General features: G+C 36.6%; 1 protein-coding gene and 1 long non-coding RNA gene across 5 annotated transcripts; both read left to right on the forward strand.

Annotated features, from left to right (window-relative positions):
• Positions 1-2,615: 2,615 nt before the first annotated feature.
• Positions 2,616-6,302, forward strand: LOC116176491. Of its 4 annotated transcripts, none has more exons than XR_004146450.1 (5): positions 2,616-3,804; positions 3,851-3,926; positions 3,989-4,242; positions 4,453-5,208; positions 5,259-6,302. It is a non-coding gene; the product is annotated as an uncharacterized LOC116176491 (long non-coding RNA). The 4 variants fall into 4 exon arrangements; XR_004146452.1 differs by having other exon boundaries at positions 3,989-4,034; positions 4,092-5,208; XR_004146451.1 differs by having other exon boundaries at positions 2,616-3,028; positions 3,080-3,804; positions 3,989-5,208.
• Positions 6,303-8,585: 2,283 nt separating this feature from the next.
• Positions 8,586-10,006, forward strand: LOC116176591 (ribonuclease Oy). The gene is made up of 2 exons (XM_031495226.1): positions 8,586-9,053; positions 9,110-10,006. Exons 1-2 carry the CDS (start codon positions 9,001-9,003, stop codon positions 9,948-9,950), a joined length of 894 nt encoding a protein of 297 aa, XP_031351086.1. The 5' UTR covers positions 8,586-9,000; the 3' UTR covers positions 9,951-10,006.
• Positions 10,007-11,139: the final 1,133 nt, after the last annotated feature.

An 11,139-nucleotide genomic window follows, 5' to 3' on the forward strand; every position in this document is an offset into this window, starting at 1 on the left:
ACAGCTCAATTTGGAAATTCCGATAAGAACCTAGGCAACCTCACTTTTTAGCGCATTTTAAGAATTAAAAAAAATTGTGCTATTTGCGTTTTGTCCGTCCGATGCTGTTATAAATTGGTTTGTACAAACTACAAGAAATATATCCATTGGTGATGTCAAAACAAAAGCTATTTCGGTTTAAAAAATGTGTTTTATCCGCACAAGAGTTGTGCACAATTTATACTTGTTTTTACATTATTTCATAATAATAAAATATAAATCCAATAAAATTGGAAATAAATTAATAAATTGCCTAGGCATCCAGTCGGTCATTCGTTAAAAAATCAAAGGGCACATCAAATTGAAATTATTCTTCGTTTAAATACGTAGCCTTTTGACTAGTTATCAAGATCATCCTGCTACATGTTACCATAATACGAATCGAAAACAAGTTCTTATCTTTCTGAGACATATAGATACCTACAATTTTCATGAGGCACACACGGTACTCGTACATAAACACAATATCACAATTAGGCAACATTATTGTTTAAACTTTTTGTATTTTTTAGGAACCCATATTTGAGCTAAACAACTTAAAATTTCAAATAGGATACACGGGTTGGGGCTCTTTTTTAAAAGATAAGACTTAGGTTGATTTGAAACCAAACCAAAAGCTTTTTCGTGAAAAGTTAAATAAAATCGCGAGACATGCAGTTATTTAGAGGCAGGAGTCCAAGACTTACGTTTAGGGATATTTTTCGAAAGAAAAAAATCTTATGTGATGGATTTGTCCGTCCGTCTGTCTGTCTCTCGTCTAACTGGGGAACGAATTCAAGGATCAGAATATGAGCCGGACGTGTTCTCGAATTAAACGAGGAACAGGCGGGCGGACAAAACCATCACGTAAGGGGAATTGCTTTCGAAAAATTCCCCTAAAAATGTTTAGGTACTGTAACGAAAATGAGGAAATTGCAAATATTGATACCTTTGTATTTTATAAATTTTGACAAATTATAAAATTACATCACATTATAAATATTAATACACTGTAAATCTGAGTGCATGCAAATTGCAAAATGACACAGTGTACATTTTGGTATTTCGACAAGTTACATGTAACGTTTTGGATCCTTTGTTTATTTGGACCCCCTTAACCACCTAATTTTTTACATAGATTTGTAGACTATATTTCACAAAAATGGGTGAATGAATCCAAAGGGAAGAATTGTTATGTAATGCGGGTGAAATTGTATGTGGAACCGCTTACTTCCATCATAAAATGCCGTTTTTGGGGAAATTTTTCAAAAGAATTCCCCTTATGTGAAGGTTTTATCTGGTCCTCGTCTAACTCGAGAAAGAAAAGACAGCGATGTCAAAACTTCGTCAATCGATTTCAGAGTCAAAAAATCCCTTACTGAAAATCGTATGCAATTCTTCCTATCTTGTTTAACCTACTGACTACTAATGGAGATCGATACACAGCAGTAATGTTCTAAAATTTTATGAGTGCAGGTCTTTGTTCATCACCTGTTTGGATTGTTTTAGCTTGAACAAAAGTGGGAGATGTAGTCGAGGATTGATAAACGCTTTTGCGGTTTTCAGATCGCCATTTCAACAGCGCAGTTACTCGTTGCATTAATCATAATTCATAATAATTGAATTAAACACATACGTTAGCAATTTTTCCCACTTTCGTACAGAAAAATGTGAATCTAAAATGCGTCAAATTCCAAGAAAGAACTGCCAACATTTTTGCAATGCACTGTAATTTTCGCAGACGAGTAGAAAAGAGAGAGAGGGAAGTATAGGGGGGGGGACAGTGCACACACATGTCGCGGCCGTTAAGTTAGGTGAAGGACCCAGACGAGCCGGATTTACACTGGAGAAGTGATTGTTCGGAAACGACCGTCCCGGATCGAAATCGGCGAGACATCCTATTGGTCGAGACGTCTGGGGTTTCCCACTTACTTTATTTTACGCCGGCTGTTTCTTTAGCTGGCACTGCAGCGTGGTCAGTTCGTCGCCGACTTCAAATCGTGGAGCATTGTTGGTTCGCGTGCAGTTTACCGTTTGAAGTGCACTACTGTACTTGCAATTTCAAGGATTAAGTGTGTGATTTCGTTAATTTAATAAATTATATTGCATGCGCTTTAAATATGTAGTGAAATAAATATCTTTCGGACTTGTGTTACTCGGAATGGCAGTATTTATGCCTTATCGGGTAGATAAGCATTTCCGGTATTCGTCCGGTCCTCTTCAAATTAAATTCGAATAGGTTCAAGGTTTCTAAACCGCCCGCCGTGTTTACGTCACGATCCTTGTACTCATTTTCTCGAGTGATACGATGGTATGGTCGTGGGGAATAAAGGAATGTGCAAGCAAGAATCGACACCGACATCGAACGGTAACTATTCTTCTGCGAATAGAGGGAGATTTTAATGGCCAGGGCTGTTGTGAATTGTGCTAGGCGGCGTATACGACGAGACCAGCCTGTTGCTATGCGGGCTACTTTAGTGCCTGGACTGTGTAACCAATCAGTCAGGTACCTGAAGTAGCGCGCGTAACGGCCGGCATTGCAGCAATTTCAATTGTTTCTTTTACGAGAACTCCATCTGTCACATGTCTATTGTACTTCATCAGGTGCTCTGGTATGTTTTTCCCGACACCTGTTGGAGTGCACTAATTATGTGGCTGCGCTCTTCTAGAAAATGCAATTTTTATGTTATTTTTAATGTGTCGTCAGTGTTTAAAAATATTGCGCAATATTGTGTAAATTTAGGTATTCTAAAGTTCCGAAAATCAATCGCATATATCAGCTGCTGGTGACGTACTATAGTTGTCACGACTTTCACTACTAAACTGGTTTTCAAAATTCCACTATTGACCGTTTTGAATGATGCGATTCCACAAAACGTGAATCATAAGAAAAGCACGGGTATGATTCATTCTTTGAAACTTCACTTTTCATCATGAGTAATAGAAATGGACCGCCATTGTATTTGGCTTTGAGTTTCAAAATGCCTTTAAAAATAAGACATGACTCCTTGTAAGTATTCATCAAATTAATTAGAGTTTAATCACTTATCACGCCATCTAGTTCAATGCACGCCCTGTTTGAACTGCATTAGTTCTTGACGTCATTATCAGCACGTTTTGTTTGTCCAGTGTCCTCATCTTTTGTTTTCTGGAGAGAACCCCAAACATTTTGTTCTTGCAGGAATTTTAAGTCAAGGTTATACAAAAGTTGGTGGTTCAGTTCTGAAGAATGTTAAGTTTTCGAGAAAAAAAAAACGTTTTTCTGTAAACACAAGTTCATAGCGCTTTTTGGCAATCGCGTTTAAAACTAATTTTGATGCAATTGTTTAAAAAACGCGCTCCGAATTTTTGTTTTATTTATATATGTACAAAGAAAACAATTGCGCGATACTTTGGGACTTCTGCAAAGCTTTGTATGAGATGCAGAAATCATCTGTTCAAAATTATTATACCATTGTTTTGTGTTATTTTATTTGAATTAATATAGCCAATGCTGGTAGCCTTGTAGTGCTATTAAGGAAAAAGGCAATGGATATTCGTGCAATGCCTACTAAAAACGTATTTAGCTTTAGTAATTATTTACGGGTAAAGGGTGTCGGATTGGTAACAGGCAACATAGTGTTTACGAATACATATTCAGGTTTAGAACTAAAATTCAAATTTTGTGACTGATTGAAAAAGATCCTATTTAATTAAAAAAAATTGCAAAGAGTAAATTATGGATATTATGGCTAACAAAGCGGATTTTACAAGGTTATCTGGGATTTGTTAAAATTAACAAGCTAGGTATTTCAGGAATTTCCAAGGATAGAATGTATGATTTTTTTTATAGGATGGAAATTTACGTGTGTCAATTCGGCACGTTTTGTACAATGGGTTTTGCAATTTTTACAGCTGTGATGCATTTGGTAAGTAAAATGTTTGTCATGTACGTCTTTCTTTGTCGCCGCTTAAATTTTACATCTTCTAGGCTGCTAGTGTTCTAACGTTTTTAAGTTTTAATTGTCACGAAAAAGGTAATAAAATTACTGAATATCATGGATTTTCGTCAGAGATTTGAGATTTATTGTTAGGAGACCTTTTGAAGTGTACCAGTGCCATGTGATACTTCCAACGCCATAAGCCCACCGATGATGGAAAGAGGGAAGAATGAAAACTCGTCTAATCTCCCACTGTTAAAGATCTTTAAATCCCATATAAAAGGAATGCAATTTTGACTGTTCGGTAAGTAAAACCCCCTTTTCAACGACCTCCCTGAAAATGAGGCTATTACGTATAATTTAGACGCATGATGTAGTACCCATTAAAAACACCCGTGCGTAATGAAACAAATTAGAATAGATCATGTACCTACGTTTGGAAATTTGCCTTATTTTCAATTCAAAATTCACGGAGGTCGTAGAAAAAGTGTGGTACTTAATTTTCGTATTACAGGTTCGTCGAATTGCCGCAGCAATTGTCAAACTAACACTTTGCATCTTTAGTACTTATACTGTTGGGAAGGCCCAATGAAGTATGTAGAATAATTTAATTACTTTTTTGATCAATAAACAAAACAACGCCATCGGGAATCGCAACAATCAAACTTTTTCCATTTTGGGATGGGTGTGTTTATAGTTTACCAGATTGTGGGGTTCTGCGATAGAACATTGTGAATATCCGTACTAATACATTCGTATCCGAGGAAGTAATATGGATTTGATGGATGTGTAGGCTGTACTGCCTCTAAGTTTATACGCTGAGCAATATAACATGCCATTAAGCGTAACAACACACTAGTCGATTTTCGCCGAACGGGCCGCCACCGCCGCTGGGGTTATACCTATATTACACGAAGTCATTTTTACGTTCCTATTAAGATTGTTCATTGCTTCCTCATTTGGGACAAAATAAAATAATACCCTTGTTTATTCATGAAAAACAACAGGTCCTTGTCGAAATCAATCTTATAATGATGTGACAGGTGACTGAATCGCTGGTCGTGTGCACTGTGCCCCGCCCCGCTGTTCAGCAGGCGCGGCTAAGCATCGCTGCGAAGTCGCCTAGTGTGAAGGGGCACAAATTTAATTATGTGCGACACATGCCCCCGGAGATATGTGCAGTTTTGCAGCTACTTCCACGGGTATTGCATCATATACTGCATGACAGAATTGCGCAAGTTGCATCATCTTTGTATTCCGTAAACATTTCGTTAGTTTTAACGAGTCTAAAATTAAATAAATAATAGTGTTGGCTTACAGGTCCCCACGCTGCGGAACTCAAAAACAAGTAAACTAGATGGAACTTACTTGAACAGTTGTCTACATATCCCAGGCGGTATCCATAGCACTGTGGTAAAGTTGCATTACAATACCCCGGCGATATGTAACGCATCAACAGCAAGTTATTGTTTTAAGCTACCGCAGTCAACGTGAGGCGTATTTTGGCAAAAGTTTAAATTACACCCCTACAAACTTCATCCAATGAGACTGTAGCAGTTGTAAACGAAATGTTTATTGGAAAACTGATATCGCGTCGGGGGGACATTCCGTGGTCTCGCCGGAGCCCTGATCTCACGCCACTGGAATTTTTTTCTGGGTGTATCTCAAGAGCCGCGTTTACGCTAATAAAGCGATGACGATTGCCCAGCTCAAAAACAACATTCGCGAGGAAATGTCCGCTATCCCACGAGCGATGTGCCAGCAAGTTTTCACGAATTTGAGGTCTAGATTCGAGGAGTGTGTACGTTTAGATGGCACACATCTCGGTGACGTTATTTTAAACAAATAAAATTCGTATGTGTTTACTTTTTTATTATAAATATAAATTTTCCTTCCTGAGATTTTTCCGTCTGTGTAGGTTTATAGGTTATGTAGGTATATTTGTATATAACAATATGCACCAGTTCACCACACTAATTACCTGTGCGCCGAAGCGCCCCCCTTTTTGGATAAGTACCTCCGCCGAAACGCCTCGTCCTCCGAAACGTCTCGCCGCCAGAACGCCTTCCCGCAGAAACATCGCGTACCGTGTAGGTCCGGATTTGGGCTGAGGCTTGTGACTATGATGACTATATTTTGGCGACCGAGTTATTGGGGGAAATTCGTATTTCGTGCAGAATGTTATGGTTGAAGAATGTAGATCTCTAGGTTGTGCCACAATTACCCCGCATAAGAAAGGTTCAAGAGAATTGGCGTCAACAAATTATTGAGGTCACGGACTGGACGTCGTCGACGAAAAATACCATTACCTATTACATATTTGTAATCATTGTATAAAACCCGAAATAAATAAAAAAGTTAGCACTCCGAAATAGTATATTAAGTATGGAGAACGGTAAGGGATTTTTACCGTTCGAAGACAATTGTTTGGAGGAGGAGCGGAGCGACGACTCCAATTATTGTCTGAGAACGGTAACCCTTAACGTTCGACGTGCTTATAACATTTTTTGCGCGATCGAAATTAAAATTATGCAACCAATATAAATATGCACTAAGAAATTAACGAGCAGAATAAATCGAAATGATCGAAGTGGTATGGTGTACATCACTAGGTAACCAGTTTAATGTCAAAATTGAAATTAATAATTTCATAAAAATGTGCATGTGTCTGATGTAGTTTACTAGCTTTGCACTTCCTTTATGACTTTATGAGCGTCTTGCTATAGGAAACAACAGCACAAATTGTACGTTTAATGTACCTAACAATAATTAAAGATTAAATGTAATGTAAGACTGTTGATTTTTAAAAAGGCGTCAGTAAGTATTTTTGCTGTTCTGTTTTTAGATCGGTAAGTAATTTTGGCGTCGTCGTAATCATAGCAACTGGTAAATTCTACGTACTGTCATGGAAACACCCATGGTAAATAGTCAGAAATGACCGATCGCGCAAAAATTATCTATAAGTATAACCATGATCGAAATTGTTACACAATTGTTTTTTTTTGCTATGAAGGTGTAATTTTTGTAGTTAATAATTAAATGTTTTATTCTTGATAATCGGGGAAAGCCCATTTGCGGTTTTGATGTATATATATTTAAATTGACAAGGAATAAAAGGGTAAAACTACCATCACTAAACTTGCAGTTTTATCAAGTTTTACATGGACTCTATTTGGTAGTTATTTCACGATTAAGAGTAATGTAAACAATCGATTACCAGAAAGAGCCAAAGGTAAGAATCTGTATATCAGAACCAGTGATTTTTTTAGTCTGTTTTTAGTTACTGCCAAGAAAATAATTTGTGATTAATAATTTACGCAAAGAATGTTGCTCCTTTGCATTTTGCGTTCATATCTTTTGGAGATCATTGTTACTATTTGAACCTGGTGGAGTCACTATTGTCGTGGCTACTGCATATTGATAGTTTGTATGACCGCCCAAACATCGTCACTAGCGGGTGCGGGGTATGTCCGACCAAGTTTTTGGTTTTTTGATTCGGTGTCGACAAGTGGGGTATGCATTGTTGTATGCATCGCTAGCAATCCTTATTCATATACAAACTCATGAATCGTGAGGCAGTACCTACAGAATGTACCTTTTCTGTTGACAATTCAACTCATGTATAAAAAATCGCATAAGCCGCAGTGAAATTGTCACTTTGACAGCGGCAAAAGTTACCTGCAACTTTTCCAGCGACAAATGCACTAGTGGTTTAATCACTTATTCATTTTCGAACCAATTATCACATTATCCTTTCCCATATGACGAGTTTGACGTCTGTCAATAATTGATTAGTTGGTGTTCGTTAAATTGTCCTGCCGAATTACACTCGAGGTTTGTATTTAAACCGAGTAAATTTGGGTTGTGGCAATTCAAATCTGTTTCCTTTTAGCAATTGGACTCGAAAAACTGTCAACCTAAAAATGCTCCACCTGCGGTGTCGCATTTTTATTAGTTGACAGTTTTTCTCGTCTAATTGCTAGGCAACAGATTTTCATTACCTAAACAACCCAAATTTACTCGGTAAAATACAAACCTCTTGTGCAATTATAAGTGACAATTCAACTCATGTATAAAAAATCGCATAAGCCGCAGTGCAATTGTCACTTTGACGGCGGCAAAAGTTACCTGCAACTTTTCCAGCGACAAATGCACTAGTGGTTTTTTCACTTATTCATTTTCGAACCAAATATCGTATTATCCTGTCCCATATGACTAGATGACGTCTGTCAATAATTGATTAGTTTGGTGAATTTCTTGTTCGTTAAATTGTCCTGCCGAATTACACTCGAGGTTTGTATTTAAACCGAGTAAATTTGTGTTGTTGCAATTCAAATCTGTTGCCTTTTAGCAATTGAACTCTAAAAACTGTCAACCTAAAAATGCTCCACCTTCGGTGTCGCATTTTTATTAGTTGACAGTTTTTCTCGTCTAATTGCTAGGCAACAGATTTTCATTACCTAAACAACCCAAATTTACTCGCTAAAATACAAACCTCTTGTGCAATTATAAGTGAAAAGTTCACACCATTGGCTAACTCACATCAGGCAGACGCCGGACGCAATTAACAAGTGAAGTTTGACGTTGTTTCCTAGACTAACTGCAGTGGTCAGTGAAAATCGGTGCTCCGGGACACGATGCGTCGGAAAAGGTCAACGTAACTAATATCCTTTCGTGAATATCATTAGCCGATATCTTGTAAAAATAGAAAAAAATATGTATACAGGCTCCTAACGTAGTGCAGGTCCGGATGACATTTTTCTGTGGGCGCCGATGACTATTTGAATTTCTTTAATTAAATTTAAGATTGACACTGCCATCTAGCGGTGACCTAAAAAAAGTTTTCTGCTGCGTTTGAGTGAGAAAAATTAATTTCGTGGTGAAGTGAATTCAATTGCACGCCCTTTCTTCCGATTTCTGCAATTTCCCAGGCTGAGATTAGCCACATGCCAGTACAATACGTAAAAAGGGACGAAAGTGGGGATCATGACTTTATATTTGTTTGAATCCACAAGGTCAAAAGATTGTGGAAATAATACGACGATGTATTATTATTAAATTGATGATGAATAATAATGGCGTTCTTATTTTATTATTACTTATTCCGCTTTTAAGGTACACTCATTTAAGTAAGGTGCGTTTGAAGTGCTTGGCTAAAAGTCTAATTTCAGTGTATCCTGTTACAACTATGACGAAAAGCCCAAACCGAACAATTCAACTGATTGGGATGTGATAGTCTTTACACAACGATGGCCTGTTACCATATGTTCGCAGTGGATGCAAGTGAACGCTAACAACTCCTGTTTTCTGCCTACCGATGGTAACATATGGACGGTGCACGGCATTTGGCCTACAAAATCGGGTACAAGAGGACCTTGGAATTGTAACACAAATCGATTTAATGAATCGTTAATAAAGGAGATTGAATCTGATTTGAAACAACGTTGGGTTAATATTGAGAATAATACGAAACCCCTGTCATTCTGGGAACATGAATGGCAAAAGCATGGCACATGTGCGCAAGTGTTACCTGTACTAAATACGGAATTGAAATACTTTAGCAAAGGATTAGAATGGAATCATATGTTTAATATACACAAGCTCCTGCTGAGTAGCAGTATAATACCCAGCCTCTCGGGGTATACAATTGAAAAAATTTACAGTTCCATTAGAAATGTGCTTAACCACAATCCTATCATGCAATGTGTCATCGATAAGCACACCAAAGAATCTCTGCTAAGTGAAATTCAACTGTGTTTCGATCGTGCACTTAACATGATGGACTGTGATTCAGTTAAAGAACTGTTCGATCAAGTTGTAAAAGTAGGTAGTGTTCTTACAGATTGTAGTTTAAAAAAGGTAGTCGTTTATCCTAGTAATGTTTTACCAACACACCCTCCTGATGTTGTAAGATCTGATGTGCGAGCAACAATTGATGATTTACTTGAAAATAGAAATTATTGGATAACAATTTATAAAACAGTTAAGTTTTTAATATGGGCTACAATTTAAATCAATGTTCACATTGTATCTAATTTGAAAATTTAAAATAAAATGTCTATTGTGTTTGTGAGTTTATTTATTTATCAAAATTTTTATAAATACCAATATCCTAGCAACTAGTTTAAAAATTTGTAGGTGCCTGACTAATAATTAGGTATCAAAATAATCATTTTAATCAACTAAATCGTTACTTACCCAATATTAGATTAAAATAACTAGGAAATATACCATACCTACCGAGTGATAATAAAACTACTATCCTGGAAATGTTTGTCGACAATAAGAATAAAAAATGTGCATATGCTAAACAAAACATATTCACTTTCGAGTTCTATATAGAGATACAAATTCTTTAAATTAATAGCTTGTTTCGCATTTTGCATTACGAAATTTATTTTTTAAACAAGATATGCAACTTTTAAGGCCGATTTATATAATCTTCAACGTAGTTAGTATATACAAAATGTTCTAAAATTACCTTATATTTAACTGGGAACATCGAACTGCAATTCCAACATCAAGTTTATAAATCGTCCATTCAAGCTCTTTCTCATGATTGTTGTTCATAATTATGAAAGCACTGTTTAGAACAAGACTACTACTTCTTTGATAAAAAGAAATTGACAGTTGCATACACAAATGTCGGGTCCATGTTCCAAGACTTATATACACACAGTAGGTACACCAGTAGTTATGTGCTTGAGAACAATAAACCAGTGATGTGGTGGAAATATTCGATGATTGGCCAAAAACTTAATTTCTAGGTTTTATGTAAGCAACTATTTAGCAGTTGGGGCTACAGATCTGTTGGAAAAGGTAATTTTGACACACAAATCGACCATTTCATTACAGTAAGTAGGACAGTAAACTTCGTTGGTTTAGTTTCTGTTGTCCTTCCAGGTTTAGTCAATTTCTGTTTTGAATAAAATGTGGATTATTCTACATTTATAATATACTTTTATTTTCATGTAAAACGTATATATAATAACAACTTGAAAAACTACAAACTTTAAACGGAATGTATAAGTTAATCCTTTTTTGATTTCGTTACATCAACCGTATCAATCCTATTTCCATCATTATCATACTCGGGATCGTGGTATGCGTAATAAGCATATGCAAGAATCACTAGGTTAACTGTAACGACGCTTGCAATTACTGACCATACTGTGTTAGCATATCCGTCAATACCAAATGA

This window comes from Photinus pyralis, unplaced genomic scaffold (assembly GCF_008802855.1).
Source record: "Photinus pyralis isolate 1611_PpyrPB1 unplaced genomic scaffold, Ppyr1.3 Ppyr1.4_LG7, whole genome shotgun sequence".
NCBI classification, from domain to species: Eukaryota; Metazoa; Arthropoda; class Insecta; order Coleoptera; family Lampyridae; genus Photinus; species Photinus pyralis.

Coding starts and splice junctions, on each gene's coding strand:
- LOC116176591 (XM_031495226.1), top strand. CDS start 9,001: ATGATGAATAATAATGGCGTTCTTATTTTATTATTACTTATTCCGCTT. Junction 9,054..9,109: donor TTACTTATTCCGCTTTTAAG/GTACACTCATTT, acceptor GTCTAATTTCAG/TGTATCCTGTTACAACTATG.